Source organism: Suricata suricatta, chromosome 3 (genome assembly GCF_006229205.1).
Source record: "Suricata suricatta isolate VVHF042 chromosome 3, meerkat_22Aug2017_6uvM2_HiC, whole genome shotgun sequence".
In the NCBI taxonomy this organism is placed as follows: domain Eukaryota; kingdom Metazoa; phylum Chordata; class Mammalia; order Carnivora; family Herpestidae; genus Suricata; species Suricata suricatta.
Window position 1 is genome coordinate 49,951,989 of NC_043702.1, and position 23,168 is coordinate 49,975,156.

At 36.4% G+C, this 23,168-nt stretch overlaps 1 protein-coding gene and 1 non-coding gene across 4 annotated transcripts in view; both read right to left on the reverse strand.

Annotated features, from left to right (window-relative positions):
* The window catches only part of ITGA4 (integrin subunit alpha 4), a 94,902-nt gene that overhangs the window by 43,102 nt on the left and 28,632 nt on the right, over positions 1–23,168 (reverse strand). For 2 of the 3 annotated variants that reach the window (XM_029934306.1, XM_029934305.1), the window contains exons 10-15: positions 22,508–22,619; positions 16,400–16,494; positions 14,637–14,727; positions 14,023–14,068; positions 13,527–13,681; positions 10,179–10,333 (exon numbers count right to left, since the gene is read on the reverse strand). In XM_029934306.1, the coding sequence (XP_029790166.1) occupies positions 10,179–10,333; positions 13,527–13,681; positions 14,023–14,068; positions 14,637–14,727; positions 16,400–16,494; positions 22,508–22,619 (654 nt within the window). Of the gene's footprint in view, positions 1–10,178; positions 10,334–13,526; positions 13,682–14,022; positions 14,069–14,636; positions 14,728–16,399; positions 16,495–22,507; positions 22,620–23,168 lie in introns of those variants that run through there. The other variant, XM_029934307.1, reaches the window with a different exon arrangement.
* Positions 22,313–22,449, reverse strand: LOC115288844. Its single transcript, XR_003907231.1, has one exon. It is a non-coding gene; the product is annotated as a small nucleolar RNA SNORA2/SNORA34 family (small nucleolar RNA).

Consider the following 23,168-nt stretch of genomic DNA (forward strand, 5'->3'; position numbering starts at 1 on the left):
GGGAGAGAGAGAGAGAGAGAGAGAGAGAGAGAGAGAGAGAGAGAGAGACCGACCGCGAGCATGAGCAGAAGAGAAGCAGAGAGAAAGGGAGAGAGAGAATCCCAAGCAGGCTCCATGCTGTCAGCACAGAGCCTGAGGCAGGGCTCCATCTCATGAACCATGAGATCATGACCTAAGCTGAAATCAAGAATCTGTTGCTTAACCAACTGAGCCACCAGGTCCACCCAGATTTATGTTTTTGTACAAATGGTACTAATGTGGGAAGTGGATTGGGAAGGGAGAAGGTAGAACGAGGCATATATTGGAACCTAAGCCAGCACTACCATCTGTAATTATAACTACTCCAGCTAGTAAGCTTGACTCAGGAAGTAGAGAACTGTCAAACATCTGGTACTACCAACATCCCGAGAAAAGATAGCAGCCCCCAAACAGGTGCTCTAACCATAATACCAATAGAACATGCTCAGATTTTCCCTTACAGAATTCTTTAAATAACAGAGAGAACATATCACTGATCCATTTTAAGAATTTTCATTGATTTCTACCTTATGGAAGGAGTTGTATTAGCTCTCAGAGAATGCAAGCATGTAAAAAGTAATATTCTTTCTTCAAAGACCTTGCAATCTAACAAACAATTAACATATCCTGGAATTATTGATCCACTTCTTGACTACCATAACATCACTATAATTATATAGCTTGCTTGTACTTAGATTTTCAGTACAAATATGTGTCTATATGGATCAGTCCACAGTTCACTGTGGTTAAAATATAACTGCTTCAGAGAAAATGCCACTTCATTGAATTATGTACTAGTATAGCTTAACAATATAAATGAATACATAAAATACAAATAAAATATAGTTACTAATCAAGCATACCTTCATTTCCTTAAAGTTATTATTGAAAAAGATGGGTTTTAGAACTCTTTGCCTAAAGAGTTACATAACAAAATAAAATTCTTTTATTGCATAAATCCAAAATCCAGAAAGTTGAGGAATCAAGGGAAAGAATGAACTAATCTACTATACATGTAGGCAGGTTGATTTTGCTAAGGTCACTGAACTCACTGGGTCTCTTAGAATATTAATAATGGCAAGGATTCCTGATCAGATGCCTAAGCTATGTGTTTCTAGCTTTACTGGAAACGTTGCAAGCAGGGAGAGAATCTTGTTACTTCGTTTGTTGTCCCCCTTTACCACCCCTCTTCTCTCCTCAAACATCAGTGAATATTTTGATGCAGGGATTCCATCAAGATCAACCAAGAAAAATAATCTATAAAAGCCTTAAGGAAAGTCTCACTTCATCATGGCTGCTCCAACATTTCTAAAAACTGCTGCCAATTGTTAATTGAGTTTGCCTAAATCAAAGCAGCCTCAAAATTATCCCTTGTTCTAAGATCTTGTTTTAAGAAACCACTAAGATCTAATAAAGTTGCATATATGAATATAGCAAAGGCAAAGATTCATGGCCATATGCTTACATGGATAAGGAACATTATCAGAGAGGGAAAAGTGACATTTAATAGAGGAAAATTTCAATAGATAAAACAGTAATATATAAATAATAAGCATTTCCTCTAGAAGAAAATTATGAAAGGGAACAATTTCACAGGTAAATGTGATCACACAATAAAGGTAGATTCATCATTTATGAAACCAATACAGAAGTTAAAACATAGAAGTTGTAAAATTAATTTTATCTACAAAAATCTGTCAAGGAATACACAAAATAAAAGGAAGCAAAATATAGTATCATATGCATACAATATAGTGGAGGGAGCAACAACTTAGTGCTTTCAGAATGGGAGCAAACTTAAGTGACCATCAACTGAATACAAATTGCTATATACTTTGGATGTTATATATGGTCCTCATGCAAAATCAAAAACCTGTAATAGATACACAAAAATAAAGATAAAGAAACCCAAGCATAACACTAAAGCCATTAAACCATAACAGAAGAGAGCAAAAGAAGAAACAGAAGAACCACCAAAAATACCCCATAAAATAAGTAATAAAGTGCAATAAATACATATATACCAATAATTAAAAGTAAACGGACTAAAGGATTCAATCAAAAGATGCAGGGTGACTGAATGGATTAAAAAAATAAGACCATCTATATACTGTCTGTAAGAGACTCACTTCAGACCTAAAGATACATGCAGATTGAAAATGAAGGTGTAAAAAACATACATACATAGAAGTGGGGGGGAAAAAGCTATGATAGCAATGCTTTTATTAGACAAAATAGACTTTGAAACAAAGACTGTAGCAGGAGACCATGAAGGGCACTATATAAGGGGTACAATCCAATAAGAGGGTATAACAATTGTATCTATGCACCCAATATGGAAGCATACAAATACATAAAGAAATCATTAAACTACATAAAGGGAGGAATTAGTGGGAATACAGGAATATTAGGGGACTTTAACACCCCATTTACATCACTGGACAGATCATCCAAACAGAAAATCAACAAGGAAACAGTGACTTTGGGTAATACATTAGACCAGATGGACTTAACAGATATATACAGAACATTCTATCTAAAAACAGAATACACATTCTCTCCAAGTGCATGTGGAATATTCTCCAGGAGTAATCACATGTTAGGCCACAAAACAACTCTCCATAAATTTCAGAAGGCTGAAATCATATCATGCATCTTTTCTGACCACAAGGACATAAAACTAGAAATCAATTACAAGAAAACTGGAAAAAAACACACACGTGGAGGCTAAGCAACATGCTACTAAAAATGAGCAAATCAAGAAATCAAATAGGAAATTAAAAAATACATGGAAATAAATGAAAATAAAAACACAACTATCCAAAATTTGGGAGATGCAGCAAAAGCAATTCTAAGAGGGAAGTTTTATAGCAATACAGACATACCTCAAGCAACAAAAAGCTCAATTGACAACTCAAACTTAACACCTAAAGGAGCTAGAAAAACAAGAACAAAACCAACACCAATAGAAGTAAAGAAATAATAAATATTAGAGCAGAAATAAATGAAATAGAGACAACACACACACACACACACACACACACACACAAGATCAAGGAAACCAAGAGCTGGTTCTCTGAAAAGATCAACATAATTGATAATATCTTAAGACCAGACTCATCAAGACAAAAAAACAAGAGAGAAGACCAAAGTAAAATTCAGAAATGAATGAGAAACAACACTACAAAAGTAAAAAGGATTATAAAAGAATATTAGAAAAAAATTATATGCCAACAAATTGGACAACCTAGAAGAAATGGTTAAGTTCCTGAAATGTGTAACCTTCCAGACTGAATCAAATAGAAAATTTCAACAGACCAATTACTTCCAGTAAAATCAAATGAGTAACCAAAGAATTTCCAACAAACAAAAGGTTTAGGACCAGCTTCACAGGTAAATTCTATCCAACATTTAAAAAAGAGTTAATACCAATTCTCAAACTGTTCCAAATATTAGAAGAGGAAGGCAAACTTCCAAATTCATCCTATGAGGCAAGCATTACCTTGATACCAAGACCAAACACACTATAAAAAAAGACAATTACAGTCCAGTATCTCTGATTAACAAAGATGTAAAAATCTGCAATAAAATGTTAATAAATTGAATTCAATAATACATTAAAAAAATCATTCACCACAATCAAGTGGGATTTATTTCAGGGATACAAGGTGGGGGAGGTTCAATATTCAAAAATCAGTGTGATACACATCACATCAACAAGAGAAAGGATAAAAACAATATGATCATCTCAATAAATGCAGAAAAACCATCTGATAAGGTATACTCATTTATGATAGAAACTCTCAACAAAGTAGATTTAAAGGGAATATACCTCAACATTATAAGGCCATATATAGAAAACCCACAGCTAACATCATGGCCAATAGTGAAAAACTGAAAGTGCTTCCTGTAAGATCAGAAACAAGACAAGGATGCCTACTCTCACCACCTTTACTTAACACAATATGGGAAATCCTACCAGCAATCAGAGAAGAAAAGGAATTAAAAAGCATCCACATTGCTAAGAAAGAAGTAAAACTTACAAATGACATGATATTACATATGGAAAACTCTAAAAACTCTAAAAAAACCCTACTAGAACTGAAATATTTTTAGTCAGGTCAGAGAATACAAAATTAATAGAGAAATCAGCTGAATTTCTATATATTAATAATGAAGGAGAAGAGCAATTAAGAGAACAGTCCCATTTATAATTGCACAAAAGAAGTAAAAAAACCTAGGAATGAACTTAACCATGGAGGTGAATGATCTGTCCTCTGAAAATGGTAAAACATTGATGAAAGAAATTGGAGAGAACACAAACGGAAAGAAACTCCATGCTTATGGCTTGGCAGAAACTATATTGTCAAAATGTTCATACAGAAATCTGTTGCACTTCTATACACCAATAATGAAGCAGGAGAAAGAGACATCAAGGAATCAATCCCATTTACAATTGCACCAAAAAGCTTAAGATACTTAGGAATAAACCTAAGCACAGAGGTAAAGGATCTGTATACTGAAAACTATAGAATGCTTATGAAAGAAATTGAAGACAACACAAAGAAATGGAAAACATTCCATGATCATGTATTTAAAGAATACTGTTAAAATGTCAATACTACCCCAAAGCAATCTACACATTCAGTGCAATCCCTAGCAAAACACCACCAGCATTCTTCACAGAGGCAGAACAATTCTAAAATTTGTATGAAATTAGAAAAGACATCCCCCCTCCCCAATAGACAAAATAATGTTGAAAAAGGAAGACCAAAGCTGGAGGCATCATAATTCTGGACCTCAAGCTATACTACAAAGCTGTAATCCAAGACAGTACGTATTGGCACAAAAACAGCCACAAGGATCAATGGAATAAAGAACCCAGAAATGAATCCACAACTATATGACCAACTAATCATCAACAAAGCAGGAAGGAACATACAAAGAGAAAAAGACAGTCTCCTCAGCAAATGGTGTTGGGAAAACTGGACAGCAACATGCAGAAGAATGAACCTGGACCACTTTCTTACACCAAACATAAAAATAAATTCAAATGGATAAAAGACCTAAATGTGAGACAGGAGACCATCCAAATCCTAGAGGAGAACACAGGCAGCAAGGTCTTTGACATTAGCTGCAGCAATTTTGTACTAGACATGTCTCCAGAGGCAAGGGAAACAAAAGCAACAATGTACTATTGGGACTTCATCAAGATAAGAAGCTTTTGCACAGCAAAGGAAACAATCAGCAAAACTAAAAGGGAACCTACTGAATACAAGAAGATATTTGCCAATGACATATTGGATAAAGGGTTAGTACCCAAGATCTATAAATCTTATCAAACTCAACATCCAAAAAATAATTAATCCAGTAAATAAATGGGCAGAAGAATAGACACTTTTCCAAAAAAGACACCCTGATAGCAAAGAGGCATATGAAAAGATGTTCAACATCACTTATCATCAGGAAAATACAAATCAAACCCACCATGAGATACCACCTCTCACCTATCAAAATGGTTAAAATTAACAACTCAGAAAACAACAGGTGTTGGTGAGGATGCATAAAAAGGGAACCCTTTTGTGCCATTGGTGGGAATACAAACTGGTGCAGGCACCCTGGAAAACAGCACGGAGGTTCTTCTAAAGGTTAACGATAGAACCAGCCTACAACCTAGTAATTGCACTATTAGGAATTCATCCAAAGGACACACAAAAAAATGCTCATTTGAAGGGGCACATGAACACCAATGTTTATGTCAGTGCTATCAACATTAGTCAAATTATGGAAAGAGCCCAAATGTCTATCAATCAATGAATGGATTAAAAAAAAAAAAGGAGGTGTACACACACACACACACACACACACACACACACACACAGGAATATTAACTGGCCATCAAAAAAAAAAAAAGAAATTGCCATTTTCAGCATCATGAACAGAACTGGAGTATAATATGCTAAACAAAGTGAAATAATTCAGTCAGAGAAATACAAGTATCATAATTTCATTCATGTGGAATTTTAGAAACAAAACAGATGCACATAGTGGAAGGGAAAGAAAAATAAAAGAAGGTAAAAACAGGGAGTCAAGAGAGTCTTAAATACAGAGAACAAGCTGAGGTTTGTTGGTGAGGAGGTGGGTAGGGGGTGGGTTAAATGGACGATGTACATTAATGAACGCTGGATGTGATGAGCACTGGGTTTTATATGTATGTGATAAATCACTAAATTCTACTCTTGAAACCAATACAAAAAAATGTTCATACTACACAAAGCAATCTATATTCAATGCAATACCTATCAAAATGCCAAAAGAATTTTTCACAGAACTAGAATAATCCTAAAATTTGTATGGAACCACTATAGACCCCAAATAGCCAAAGTAATCTTAAGAATAAAGCTGAAAGTATCATAATTCCAAATTTCAAGTTATATTACAAAGCTGTAGTAATCAAAACAGTATGGTACTGGCACAAAAATAGACACACAGATCAATGGAACAGAATATACAGCCTAAAAATAAACCCACAAGAATATACAATAGAAAAAAGACAGTCTCTTCGACAAATAGTACTTGGAAAACTGAACATACCAAAAAAATGAAACTGAACCACTTTCTTACACCACGCACAAAAATAGTCTCAAAATAGATTAAACATCTAAATTTAAGACTTGAAACTATAAAACTAGAATAAATATAGTCAGTAATTTGTTTGATAACAGCTGTAGCTACATTTTTCTAGACATGTTTCCTGAGGCAAGAGAAGCAAAACCAAAAATGAACTACTGAGACTGTACCAAAATAGAAAGCTTTTGCACAGCAAAGGAAGCAATGAAACAAATAAGCCTGCTGAGAGAAGATATTTGCAAATGATATATCCAATAAGGGGTTAGTATACAAGATTTATAAAAACACTAAAATTTTTAAAACCCAATTAAATAATGGGCAGATGACCTTGACAGACATTTTTCCCAAAAAGACATACAAATGGCCAATTGACACATGAAAAGATGCTCAACGTCACTCATCACCAGGGAAATGAACATCAAAACCACAATGAGGTATCACCTCACACCTGTCAGAATGGCTGAAATTGAAAACAGAAGAAAAACCAGAGTTGGTGAGCATGTGGAGAAAAAGGAATCCTTAGGACTGTTGGTGGAAATGCAATCTAATGCAGCCAATTAGAAAATAGTATTGAAGTTCCTCAAAAAATTAAAAATAGAATACCACATGATCCAGTTATCCCATTACTGGGTATCTACCCAAAGACAATGAAAACACTAATTCAAAAAAGATATGTACCTCTATGTTTAGTGTAGCATTATTTACAATAGCCAAGCATCCACTGAGAGATGAATGCATAAAGATGTGTGTACACACACACACACACACGCACACCAGAATATTACTCAGCCATATAAAAAACACAAGATTTTGCTATTTGCAACAACACGGATGGACCTAGAGAGTATGATGTTAAATAAGTCAGAGAAAGACCAATACCATAGGATTTCACTCATTTGTGGAATTTAAAAACAAAGGGGAAAAAAGGTAAACAGTAGACTCAAATACAGAGAACAGAGGGAGGGAGGGGGGACACAGGTGAAACAGATAAATAGCATTAAGTGTACCGTTACCTTGATGAGAACTGAGTAGTATATGGAACTATTGAATCACTATATTGTACCCCTGAAACTAATATAACACTGTATGTTAACTATCCTAGAGTTAAAATTTTAAAAAGAGGACACTTATTGTGGTAGTCACTAGTCATAGAATGGTTGAATCATTATATAAAACATCTAAAACTAATATAACATAGTATGTTAATTATATTTAAAAAGATAAGATGCACCCTCCATTTCTTCCCCAGCACTCCAGTTTCCTATACTCTGCCCTTTTATATTTAACATACTGATCTTTTAAAATAGTCTAAAATTTACATTTCTTTCATGTTGTTTATCTCACTCCACTAGACTGTAAACTCAGTAAGGGTAGTTATCTTTTTATATTTCATTTGTTGGTATATACAAGTGTCTCAAACAAAAATGACACAGTGTTGGTACTCAAGGACCTACTGAATTTAATAGCTTGGTGCTTATGTGGTATAACCAATGCCAATGACTATAGGAGGAAAGTGTGCCCAACTGGCAAAGAGTCCTCTGAGAAGTGGAGACTGTGGGCCAGGCCACATACTTAACAAAGGTCACCTCATTTCATTGTAAGTGATGTTGAAGTAGAATATGTCCATTAATATTCTTTATACTGGACAAGTTTTATGGAACAAGGGGACAATCCAAGCATCCTGACCACTGCGCTTCTTTTTTACTATCATTAAGAAGGCAGAAGAGTATCGTTTCTGGGGCACCTGGGTGACTCAATCTGTTAATTGACTTTTGTCTCAAGTCATGATCCAAGGACCATGAAATCGAGCCCCTCAACAGGCTCTGTGCAGACAGTGCAGAGCCTGCTTGGGATTCTTGCTCTCTCCCTCTCTTTCTGCCCCTTCCCTGCATGTGCTCTCACTCTCAAAACAAAAAAAATTTTTAATTAAAAAAAAGGACATCGGTTTCTGTCCCATTCTTTTGGACTGTAGAAGTACAGAAGTATTAACATTGCCAAGTACTTCCAGTTACCATGCTGGTGGCGATGGAAAATGCACTCATTATATTCCCATATCTTCCCAAATCACAACTAAACCTGTTTTAATTTTAATAACGGTTCCAATGACTTTTTATAAAAGTCTCTACTATGTATCAGTCCTAGAGGTAAGTGCTCTTGTTTGACATTGATAATATGATTGAAAGTCAATGGCTGTAACGTGCTGCCATCGAGACTAGGGTAACACTACAAGTGTGCGCCAACAACACAGAACACTCTGCTAAACTGTCATTTCTACTACAAATTTATTCTGACGAACGTGTAGAATTTTGATGAACTCTTACTTGTTGGAACAATGTCAAGAAACACAGGCCTAACTAAAGAAGTCAGATCAATTTCCTGTCATACAAATTCAACACAATGTTTCTTTGTGGATGTCTAATGTCAGTCTTTTTACTGCCCTTGAAAATGGTCTCAGTGATAGTTAGTCAATTTTGGAGACTGTGTACAATCTCAACTATATAGGATTCAAAACACCCTCTTTTATCCCTAATATATAAATCATAGTTACATTAATATCCTTCTATATTTTTGGCTCTCAACCATCTCATAGCTTTATTCTAGTACAATAAAAACTGTTAAGGGAAATGAGGAAATAGCATAGGGATTATTGCTCTTAGCATTTAATAGTGTCAGAGCCTTGATGCTTGTTTGCATTTGCTCAGAGTAAGTATCTAAGGGAAAATTAAGTTCTAAGCGGAGGCTACTATTTGAAATCCCAGAAAGGGCTCCTGGGAATATTTTGGCTTCTTTGTGACCGTAGATTTTCTGATGAAGCACACCATTCCCTAATGAAAAAGGCCTGGCACTGCTTCATATGATAAAATTTAACAAATGCAAGGAACGTGATGATCAGTTTGGGAATGAGTATTTTAATGAAAGAAACATGAAATTGGCTGTGCTTTGGCAGGACATATCCCCAAACATCCTGAGAGCCATTGTCCTGGCCTACAGATGATCCCCACCAGGCCGCAACCATGTGAGTTCATGCTGACATCACTGACCATGCTGGCATGGGGACAAAGACCTGATCCAAAAGCAGTCACAATGGCTTCTGCTTCATTAGAGTCACATGAAAAACAAACCAACTTCCCTGCCTCTTATCCTACCTCCCCTGCCACTCCCCCCGAAAAAACCCCTACCTGGGAATAGATCTGAGGCTCAGCACAGCTACTCAATATGTACATTTCTAGGGAAGCATATAAAACAGGGAAAGGAAAACAGGAACTGTAGAAAGGAAAAGGCAAATCTTTAAAAAGAATGACGCAGTAAAATGTGATAAACGTGAAATAAAGAAGATGCAAAGTGCAGACTCTGAATTATCCACACCACAGAAATGTCGAACATCTTAACTCTGGAACAATAGGTCAGCTAGTTCATGAGGGTCTCATACCTGCTTTTAAGCACATTCAATAAAAAGATATCAATGTAGTAAGATTTTTACTATAGTGATAATACTGAAGTTTACCTAATTAAAAACCCATCTACGTTACCCGCATAAATGCTTGATGTGTTCTACAGTTAGCTGCTTTGTTTGACACTTTTATGCTGCTTGTAATCACATCGGATGTTCCATTAGAAGAAAAGTAAAATCTCGATGGAGATTCTATCTTCCGGTGCACATCCAGACTCATGTTATAGAACAAAACTGCAAAAATGTAGAGAGAATTGCACTTAATACAAATAAGTACCTAAAAACATTAATTATTTTTGAAATGAAAAGTCAAAATGATATCCAACATGCTCTTATTTAAATGGCTTTTCAAAACTAATGTAAAACATAGAAGAAGAAACCTATTGAAATCACGAATTGCAAAAATTGTTATAAAAACTGATCTTTTCTCCAGGTTTCTATTTTTTAAGTTTTTTTTTTTTTAACATTTATTTATTTTTGAGCAACAGAGAGACAGAGCATGAGCAGGGCAGGGCAGAAAGAGAGGGGGAGGCACAGAATCCGAAGCAGCCTCCAGGCTCTGAGCTGTCAGCACAGAGTCCAAGGCGGGGCTTGAAATCACCAACTGAGAGATCATGACCTCTGAGCCTAAGTCAACCGCTTACTGACTGAGCAACCCAATGTCCCTTCCAGGTTTCTATTTTTAACTATTAACATCTTCAGGTATTTACTTAATCTTCCTATATGTAAATGTTTCAAAACTAGAATAACTAAAATTTTAACTACTAATAAAGTTCTAAGTTTCATATTTCTTTGGAGTCCTTTTTGTTCTTAGAATATCCAACTAAAAAGGCACTGATAGAATACTGCATTCACATGTCACTTGCAATAATTCTCTCTTCTGTGGTTCCATAATTAACTTCGAATACAGTGGGATTCATTGTTGTTTCTGATTTGAGAGGTTACTATTTTTTTTTAAATGTTTATTCATTTTTGAAAGATGGAGAGACACAGAGCAAGAGTCAGGGAGGGGCAGAGAGAGAGGGAGACACAGAATCTGAAACAGGCTCCAGGATCTGAGCTGTCAGCACAGAGCCTGACGTGGGGCTCAAACCCACGAACCATGAGATCATGACCTGGGCCGAAGCCAGACGCTTAACCAACTAAGCCACCCAGGCACCACTATTATTACTTTTAAATGTAAAGTGAACAAATCATTCACAAGTCAAACCTATATAAACAGTTCACCCGGAGATGTCTCCTTTTCCAGCCCTATACCCTGATTAGTCTCCTCCATGTTTTTATTGGTTTCTAGTTTGACCTTCCAGTGTTGATTTGTGCCAAATGTAGCATCTTCTGAATAAATATTCTGGCAGTTTAGTAAGATTTACTTCAAATATGATGTAATAGATAATCATCAGCTAAAGAAGATCCTTAACAAGCAAAAATATAAGGAACATTAACAAGCATCAAGAAAAATTCCAAGACAGATATTGCAAAGAAAGTGAGAGCTATTTTTTTTTAAATATTTTATTTATTTTTGATACAGAGAGAGACAGAGCATGAGAGGGGTAGGAGCAGAGAGAGAAGGAGACACAGAACCGGAAGCAGGCTCCAGGCTCTGAGCTAGCTGGCAGCACAGAGCCCGACGCGGGGCTCCAACCCACGAACATGAGATCTGGCCTGAGCTGAAGCCGGAGGCTTAACCGACTGAGCCACCCAGGCGCCCCAGAGCTATTTTTTTTTAATCTAAAAGAATTCTTTGCAAAACAAGCTACATTTAGTAGTCTGCTGTGATATCGCCATTATATAGGAGCAATAATTCATAAGTGATATTTTAGGTTTATACAATTCCTGAAGTGTTCATTTACATCTTGGGAGTAACTTATTCTTTCAGAAGGATTTTATCTACTTATTTCAAGGAAACATAAGGAAAAAAACCTGTATTGCTCCTCCAAGTTTCAAATAAATCTTTTAACCTTACTTTTATTTAGAAAATAAACCATGAACTCCCAATCAATTGGCTTCAAAATTACAACAGAGATTCCGTGCCTCACAGGTGGAACAGCAATTGAAACAGCCATCTACAATTCATCACCGTGAGTTCAGACAAAAGGTAAAGAAAAAACTGGGTGAATTAATATCCACTCACAGGAAGCGGCAAAACATCCTGGTTTTATGAAGCCTGCTTACCGTGTGTTATTTCTCCCAAGGACTCATTCTATGCAACTGTAAAGGTTGCTTTTATAACACCGCTTTGATTATTTATGACTTTCATACATTGTTTTCAACTATTTTTCAAAATATCTGGTCATGGTGGAACTGGTAGTACGAAAATGCAGATTTTACCTAAAGGGAGACAGTTGTATCTATTTAACGTGCATCTTTCAGCTGATCCGTCAGTTTGTCTGTGTTACTGGGGTCATGCTCTGAAAGTGACGCTTCTTCAATCTGTAACCAGGTTAAGGTTTTGCCCACTGTTCTACTACTTTTGCCTCGCCAGGACTTCTGCAGCGCACTATGAAAAGTGAGTCTGTTCTAAAGGAGATATACTAGGCTCATTCCATACTTCTCATTACAGGCTAATTCAGAAGGAGGCTTCTGTTACTATCCATTGTTTGGTTCCGTGTATTTGCTGCCCTTTGTGATGTTTAGATGATAGGCGCCTGTAGGCTCATGAATACAATCAATTCTTGATAAAGTTCATGAGCCACCCAATTAATAATTTTAATGTCCAATTAATAAACCCAAATATGCCACTCTCTTACCACTGGCTAGTTTCATTAGTAGTTATTCTAAAGCAGCTTAAGTTTACATAATTAGTAACATAACTTGCTAGAAAAAATTTAATGTTCATAAAGCCATATATGTGTGACTTGAGATTAACTACAATTCTGCATGATCCCTACCAATGCTATTTTCTCCAGACCAGATAACTGAGAGCCACCTATATAAAGGGAATGTGCATGGCTCTCAGGAGCTGACAGTCATAGAAAATCCTTAAGAGATGTGTGTTATTTATGGAAATTGAAATTAAGGTCTAGATTTGAGATAAGCTTCTTCAATCACTCAAAGGACAAAACAAATAAAACAATCTCCCTCTCAAAACTTCAGGTGAAGCCAGCTCCAGCTGTGAAAGGACCCAGTTAAATAAAGGAGAAGCTGTGGTAATGTTCTTTCTAAAGATATTTTATATATGAAGTTCAGTTTAACACATCTCATTTTAGCCAGTTATACTCTTGATTTACTTCTTGTCGTAACTTCTAGAAAACTATATATAGCTTCTTACTGTTCCCCACTAATTGGTTAGAATAACTTGAGAATGCAAAAGATGAGGCAGAAAGGCGTCTTCACCTCTAAGGTGAAACAAAGTCAGGGCTCAGAAGATGACGTTGAGAATCATGAGTGAAGTACACATTCAGAGGAAACGCTGTAAGGCCATCCTTACCAATATAGCCTGGAACCGCTTTGCCCTTGTACGAGAAACACAGTGTTAGATCCATGCACACAGAAGGCAATCCATTTTCAACACAGTCAAAATTTGTTCTATTTACTGACTCAGGATGGTTTAAAGAAGCTTCAACAATCACTACAGGTCTTGTCCTAAGAAGGAAATAAAATCAGCAATTTTACTTTTCGTTTAGAAAAAACTGCATTTGTTTTGTCAGTTTCCATTGGCTTCATGGAAGTGCATATAAACACAATCACATTTCTGTGCATGAATCAAGAGAAACTTTCATTTGAAATTCTAAAAATATTTACTTTGCCTGAGGATTTAATTATATCCACGTAAGGTGGAAATACAATCCTAAAGTTCAATAAAATTTCATAATACCAAGAAAAAGGCATTATGAGGTCACTACCAGGGTTGATTTTAAAAACTGCCTTCCATCATTTACAATTAAGCCCAACTGGCATTAAGCAGTACAATGCATCAACCTTACCTCAGCAACACAGCAGAATCAGACCGAAAAGCACCAACGGCCACATCTAGAGGATGAAAAACGACAGATTAATGAACATCATTAGTCAAAGAGAATTACTTTTCAGCCATAAATACCTAATACAGTCACCTTTTGACTGTATCAAAACACTATTTACAGAAAATTAATTACCAAAGATATACTTACATCTTAGGATTCATTCCACATTTGTTTGAGTCTATTCATCTATAATAACGCTCATCCCTTTACCATGTAAATAAACTTTACAATAAAAGCTTATAATATAAAGCTTACTAAAAAAGTTCAATTTTTAGACTATGCATAGTCATCCAGGAATCTCCTCTCGAGGTACGAAAAAAGTCTTATCAGCACCTCATGTTTATTTCCATGGGTGCTTTTCATTTTTCAAGAACAAGGAATAAAATGTCAAGTAACTAACACAGTAAAACTGATGAATTATTTGACCCTTTCCTACCCATCCTTCAATTCAAAAGAGCTTTATAAAGGAAAGAAACAAATTATCAGTAAATTAGAACTTTTCCATACCAGTTCTGTGTAATAAAGTAACACCACCATAGAGCTAATTTCAACTTATGAAACAGTTATATACTCACCTACATATCCATTATTATCTGCATCAATTTGTCCAGATATAGACTGTCCAAACATACTTAATGATTGGCTGATTTGAAGTCCTTCAATTCTCTGGAAAATCGGGAAGTAGGAAGCAGTTTTGTAACACTCAAATATCTCAAAGAATATCTCAAAGAGGCAATGGTCTAGTTCAATTATGAGCCTTACAACACCTAGGCACATTTACTAACAAAATGTATTTATGTCAAATACTTGTGTCTAAGAGAAATGAAAGTTGCCACCTTGAATTGGCAGGCAACATCTATTTTGTGACAAGAAATGTCACTTTCTGACTAGAAAAACTCACAAAAAGCAAAGTATACAGAATGGATCTTAAATGGTCCTGACTGTCTCTCCCCAGTCTTCTTTCAGGCTCTGTATTTATTTCCCAGGTGAACATGAATAACCAGAGTAAATCGGAAAATGAAACCTATATAATCACTTAGTGGAGCCTACTACTCAGGCTTATGCTGAAAGCATTTAGCCAGATTGCTTCCTCGTGTGTGAAAACTGACATCAGACATGCATTTCCTATTCCATATATCTAATTTCACACCTAGATACTGATTTCTCCATGTCTGGCTGCTATCCAATACTAAGAAAGTAATTTTTACTAGACAAGTACGGCTGCTTCATGTGTTTTTTTTTTTTTAATTTTTGAGAGAAAGAGAGAGACAGCACAAGCAGAGGAGGGTCAGAGAGAGAAATAGACACAGTATCTGAAAAAGGCTCCAGGCTCTGAGCTAGCTGTCAGCACAGAGCCGGACATGGGGCTCGAACCCACAAACCGTGAGATCATGACCTGAGCCAAAGCCGGAAGCTCAACCGACTGAGCCACCCAAGCACCCCAGATGTTTCATGTTCAATATAGAGAAGAATTTACCTATTCTGCTCAATCAAAAATAACAGTATTAGCTAATATTTCCACAAACAGATCTTTAGAAAAACTTTTCTTCTCTGCATATGTATTGAGTGTTTCCTATGCACTGAAATATCCTGACTTATCAAAAGACAAAAGTCGAGTCAGAGTTAGACCAGGGAACTTTATTAAAAGCTCCCATCTTGCGCTGTTTCCTGAAATAATCAGAGTATCAGGTGTTTGCTCTCCCTGTGGGACCTCCCTGGAACATGGGGCTTGACGCACACAGCAAGACACAGTTCATCAAATCCACATGGACTTACCTGAAATCATACAGATACTATCTCAGAATACAAATTTGGTGGAATGCAGAGGAAATTTTTTTAAATTTATTTTGAGAGAGAGAGAGACAGAGAGAGAGAGAGAGAGAGAGAGAGAATGCATGCATGTGCATGAGTGGGAGAGAGGTAGAGAGAGAGGGAGGAAGAGAATCCCAAGCAGGCTCCACACAGTCAGTGCAGAGCCCAAAGTGGGGCTCGATCCCATGAACTGTGAGATCATGACCTGAACTGAAATCAAGAGGTGAACACTCAAGCGACTGAGCCACCCACATGCCCCCAGAGAAAATCATTACTAGATTAAATACAAACTAGAATGGATGTGAACCAAAACTCTTAGTTATGAAGAAAACAAGTGATTCCAAAGAGTTATTAATGGCCTTCAAAATGACACCAACTACTGTTATTATAAGAAAAAGGGTGAAACAGAATATATCACCCGAAAGAGAAGTTAAGAAAAATAAATCCACAGTAACACTGGAAGTTTCAAGAACCAATTATCATCAATGCTTGTCATCAATCTCTTGAAAAGAGAATAGTATCCTACCTGTGAGAACGTTGGTGAGACCCCATCTGCTCGACCGTTGTAAATATAAATAGCACCTCTCAAGTCATCTTCTTGCGGAGCTCCAATCGCAACATCTGCGCAAGAATTTAAATGGCAGAAAAATAAATTCTTAATTGAAAGAATGCAACTCTGAAGCTTAACTTCCATGCTACTTAATTTATATCACATATGAAAACTCGTTATCAAGAAATGAATACTTTACTCACTAGACAGGAAAAAAATCACAAAATACAATCATCATAACAATGTGCAGGATAGTATAAAATAGTCCGTGCATGGAAGAAGCAGAGTGAATGGTTAAGGACCTGGGCTCTACAGCCAAACTACCAAAGCATGACCCCCAGCTGGGCCCACTCCTAAACCTCTCCATGTCTCAGTTCCCTCACCTCTAGCCAGGGATCATACGAGAACTCACCCTCAGCACAGGATATAACTCTTACAGTGCTTAGAGCAGAGCTGAGCACATGATAAATTTTCATCTGAATATTATAATCATTAGAGTCTTTATTTTGAGCTCTGGGCTTTACTTTATTTGCAAAATACCCTCTAAATTCCTGTTCCAATGAAAGTAATTAAGATATTTGTTAAGGATATCTGTATGCACATATGTACAAACATGCAAACTGGATTTTGGGAACTGAATTTGTTCTGTAAAGCAATGACTACATCATGTTTAGGACTTTTGAGATTCGTATCAGATTATGATGCCAAGAGAAAAAATAAAGAGTTCATCAACTGACATAAGCAAAGAAAACAAACTATGAATGACATGATTGCTTAAGGGCCATAAATCTACCACACTCAGGAGAAAAGTAATATTCTACAGCTGCAAGAGCATTTCTTAGTTTTACAAGGTCTATGGCTATTTATTTGGGTTTATTCATAGGTTCATTTACATGTAATATTTTCTAATTACTTTCATAGAAACCCAAAATAGAGAAAGCTTGCTTTCATGATTGTCAATACTTCTTAGTTTATCAGATCTGAAACCTTTTTAACAACTATGGTGGTAATTTCTGACTGCTATTTCAATGAGAATAAATACCTCTGACAGGAGTCTATGCCAAATGCTGTACAATTTCTAATAGCATCTAGAAGTCAGTGATAGACATACCTCATATCTATTGTTTAGACATAGTGAGGTTGCTCTCTTGACTTGTGCAAATTATTTTAAATTCTCATATGCAACTACACACATTGATTTATTCAGTAGACAACTATTAAGCACCTACTGTATTCTGGGCATTTGCCAGAAACCAGCCAGATAGGACCATGCCATGGAAAGAAACTTTAATCTAGCAGGGATGAAGAGAAAGTAAAACCAGAATAAAAACACTATATATGAGAAGGGGGTAGAAATTAGGAAAGGCTTTGCATAGAAGAGGACACCGGAGCTGAGATTTAAGTATTGACAGGTCATAGCCAGGTAAAAACAAAACAAAACAAAAAACAAAAATGGTAAAGCCAGTTTAGACGGAGGCAGTAGCCTGCATAATGACAGGGGACTAAGGGGCAGCATGGGACACACGAACAATGGTAATTAGTTTGAAATAGCTGGAGCCGTATATGTGCAAACGAAATACTCACCGGCACATAAGGGGAAGTAACAGAAGGGAGAGAGTAAAGGGGAAGAGCAAGAGGGAGGTAAGGGAAAGAATGGGAAAATATCCTGTGGCCACTGAAAACAAGACCAGTTATGGATGCCAGTTGTCATGGCTGGTTTATACTTCAACTATTATGGCTATGTCATTAGTAACTAGAGTCCTGTATCTTCATTCTTGATGATACATAAAGATAAGTTTGGGGCTGGGAGCTATTGATACGCAGAAATTCTTGCAAGATCAGTTACCAGCACTAGTGAGGTTAGGCAAATATCTTCAAACAATACAAATGTGTATTTCAAATGAAATATGAAAAGGCCCAAATCAATGTCATTTCAAGCAGAAGACTTGTGGGCCTTGTCCTATCTTTTATATAGATCCAAATTCCTATTTCCTAGGATTTCATTTGGATCTGTTACAGAACATACTAAATTTTAGCAATTGTTATAGGAAAAAAGAAAATATATATTGTTAATAATGTTTTCTTCATGCCTATCCAAGTCCATTTGGGACACAACCTATAGGACCAACACTGACAGCTTTTTCTTCTTTTTATCTGAACATTTATTTTATTTCCTTGTAAACTGCAACACTTACTGGTATAATCATAATTTTAACCTCAGCTAACACTGGAAATAAACCTTTATTATAATGCAAGCACTGTACTAGGGGCTTTTCTCATGCAACTCTTACAACTGTATCAAATAAGTACTTTTTGATTCCAACTTTGATGAGGAAACTGAGGCACAGAGTATAACTTGCTAAAGAGCCCAGAGCTAGTATATGAAGAAGCCGGGATATGAGAGCCACCGTCTGGCTCCCAGAGCCCATGTTCACCCATCACCAAGCTCTACAGAATCATGAACACTATGGACTATCTCCAGCATCTTCCTCTCCTGCCAACCTTTCCTGTTCTTTGTCAAAAAATTGTGCAATTAATGATCTTATAATTTATCAACATTTCAGGGGCACATAATACATAGCTTATACTTTACAATTATAGAACTTTATTAGGACTCTGCTTAAAAGATATTTGAACAATCTAGAAGTCAACAATAATGCTCAAGGTGAAAAACCTAAGCCAAAATATAAGCAGTATTGCCATATTGATTTTATAGATGAAATCCAAAGCGCTGTCAGTTGTGTCTGTCATGGAGATGTATTCACGTACCATCTATTCCCTAACTTCCTCACACTCTGATGAGATTTTTATGCTGGCCTCTTGCCAAATTGGCTATCTCCTTAGAAAATGGCTTGCATTGCTTTTTTTAAGTACACAGGAAATTCAGCTGGATTTTTCCTACTGAATAGGAAAAAAAAAAGAAAGGACAGGATATAAAGAATGCAAATCTAACTTCTGTCTGCAATCCAAAGCACCACAAAAGTGTGCACAGAAAGACGAAGTCTATTTGCATCTATGAATGGATAATAGAAGGCAAAAGAAGAGGTGAAATTTTCATCCCCTTTCTATACAATCCCACCCACATTGCCATGAACACAAAGTAACTTCACCCATCTACCCCAGACCAATTAAATAAGAAGATGCGGTAAAAGAATAGGCAAACAAAGAAATATTAAAACACAGGTGCCTTGCTTTCTCACCCATGCAGATATGGCAGAAAGGAATTCAAGGCCTCAGTGAAGAAGTACAACACTCTTGAGCCCACTTCCAAATCAGCACATCTTGTTAATGTCTAAAACGTGCAAAATGCTTACTCACTGGCAAACTAAATATGCTAACTTTGCCATAAAGAAATCAATGCTGCCATTTGTGGCAACATGTATGAACTCTGAGGGCATTTTGCCCAGTGAAATGAAAGACTAACATTGTAGGATCTCATTTTCATGTGTAGACTCTACAAATACTCAAACTCAAAGGAACAGATCAGATTGGTGGCAGCCAGAGTGGAGGGGTAGGAGAAGGAGGTGTAAAGGTCAAAGGGTACAAACTTCTAGTTCTAAGACATAGTTCTAGGTACAGCGTAATGACTAGTTAATGATATTGTATTGTTTCTTTCAAAGTTGCTAAGAGAGTAGATCTTAAGCTATCACAAGGTAAAAAAAAACTATATGAAGAAGTAGATGTTAACTAGACTCAAGGTGGTAATCATTTTGTACTACATCCATATATTAAGTCATTACGTTGTATACCTTCAACTTCTACAATGTTGAATTGCAGTTACATCTCAATAAAACTAATAAAAATTAGAACTGATAAAGTAGAAAAAGATATACAAGCACACACTGAAGCGAATTAGCATTAATATAGCCACTACATCGACATGTAGTGGATTATAAAGGAAATTGTAACAGCACAAAAATACACTGAAATATTAGAAATAATCATTTGAGTACAATCTTCCACACATAAAGCCATCACCTTTAGGAGTCGAGAGCTGAAGACTCCAGGACATTAAGTGCTATCCGAAACCTAGGCTCTCACACACACTCTTCGTGCCCTCAAAGTCTCCCCTGGTTCTTCTTCCTAACCCTCACGGACAGAGCACTTTGTCTTTCCTTCACACACAGCGAGGGGGGAAACTGCCTGGGATTCTCCCAGCTACTGGAGTCATGTCCGTGACATTTTTACCACTCTATCCGAGTTTAAGAACTAAATCAGGTTTGTCATTGACATTTTGATGCCAACAACAACAACAAATCACTTCTCATGTGCATGCATACATGTATTATTTTAGTACATTCAAAAGATCAAATGGTCTTCCTCAAATATGTCAACTAAAACAAGAATCATAAAGTAAAAATATTTTACTAAATGATTTTCTTTTTAAAGGAAAACATTATCTCATTGAAATGTCAAGGTGCATAAATACAGCTTTATCAGGGCGCCTGGGTAGCTCAGTTGCTTAAGTGTCCAACTTCAGCTTGGGTCATGATTTCACAGTTCGTGGGGTCACACCCCACGTTGGGCTCTGTGTTGACAGCTCAGAGCCTGGAGCCTGCTTCTGATTCTGGGTCTCCCTCTTTCTCTGACCCTCCCCCCTCACACTCTGTCTCTCTCTCTCTCTCAAAAATAAATAAACGTTAAAAAAATTTTTTTAAATAGATACAGCTTTATCCACAGATATTTATTAGGTAGAATCCTTAAATTTACCACTTAAGGGTTTTTTTCTTTACTGTCTTAAATTTTATATTCCATTTGATTTTAACATTATAGGAAAGGGTGTCACTATTTCTTTTGCTTGCATGTATTATGGCATATACACTCTACCTGGTACATCTGACACAAAGTAAGTGCTCAATAAACCTTAGAATTGCTGAATCTTGTGAAATATACCATAATAAAATCTCACAGAAGTTTAACATAAAGCTTATGTGTAACCATAATAACCTTAAATATGTTTTTAAAATAGTAAAACTCTAGAAATGGTACTATTTGTACACCAAATTACACTCTTACATTTAATAGGGTTCATATATTCAATGTGATATATATTCAATATATATTCAAAGTATTCAAAATATATAGTCAGTCACCCACTAACTTTCTTCTTGAAGACCAACACATTTTAAACAATTAGAGTGAAGCCTTTTGGTATAAGAGGTATTAAAAAAAATTAATTGTGAACTTCTAGTAGTCCCTCACCTATTTCCAGTATCCAACTCAGTTTTGACCTAATATTACCATATACCAATTGCTAACGACTACATTAAGAATTCTGAGCCCTGAAAGTATCAAATATTTGCTGAACTCTAGAAATTGCATGCCCTCCTTTCCAACCCATTCATCATCCTATGCACAATTTTACCAGACGCGATTACCACTCAGCATTCGACTGAAAAAAAAAAAAGTAAATTTTAAGAGGAAAAGCTGGTAGACACAGGCATTTCAACAGCAGGGCTCATATCCAGGCAATGGGCAAAGTTACGACAGAACTATCTAGTGCATTAGGGAGTGGCTTCCATATTAGTTGGAAAATAACCACTGTTTCTGGATCTGCCAGTTGCCCCTCACCACTGCCTAGCACACTGTCCTGCCATTCCCCAAATCCTCCCACATCATAGCACCTGAACAAGGGATGCCTGACAAGAGGGTCTTTGAAAACCCTGCAGCCAGCCTCTGTTGGGTCTTTACTGTACATAGAGTTAAGTAGTATGGTCTAACCAGTCTGTGGTCAATTAAGAATCAGTAACTAACCAGTGAGGAGAAGTCAAGTATAACACCAAAAAGAACCTGAGCTTTGCAGAACATTCTGGCTCCATTTTCCATAAAAGGGCAGACAACTTAAAACTCCAATCGTATTGCCTTCCATGTTCCATTTTTTTTACTCTCTGATGTTCCTTTCTACTGAACTGACCATTACATTTCCAAAGTTCTGAAATGGCCAACAGACCATAGACAGACATTTCTTTAGGCTCCTGCTTGAAACCAACAGCTTTGACAAACTGCTGGCCTTGATTCAGAGCCAACTTCTATGCTCCATTCTAAAAGCAGAAATCAAGTACCAAATTAGATACTTTTCATTACCTTCAAAGCCATCATTATCAATATCACCAAGATTAACAATAGATTCCCCAAATCTTGCGGCATATTTGTCACTTCCAAGGAGCTCTGTTTCCATTTCATTCATTACTGCTCCCTAGACAGAAAAGAGGAGAAAAGATGTCATTATAACCCTCTCTGACAACTTTACACATGATTTACTATTATAATTGGATATGGATTTTTTTCTAATGTTTCAAACAAGTTGGACAAACTACAGATTGAGCTTTAGTACACACATCTCCGTTCCATTCAATAAATATTTATCAAGTATGTCAACATATAATAGTATGATTAGAGCTCAGAGGACATAAAAATTGTCAAACTCATGATCCCTAGCTTTGAAAATCCAATAAATCATTTTGATAATTCAATTTAGCAAATGTTTATTGAGTTCCTACTAAAGGCAATGCACCATGCAACGTGGGAAGAGGTGGAGGAGGACAAAGAGGTGTGTGTAGAAGACAGACTCACCTTCCTGAAGAAGCCCAGTTACATGGAAGGCTTAGCACAAATACATAAATAACTAAGAAGTGAAAACTGCTTTGTATTATCAAGAAGCAAGGACAGCATATCTACTTGTAAAAGGAGAGATTTCATAAAAGATGGTATTCAAGGTGGCTGTTGAAGGATGGACAGAATTCTG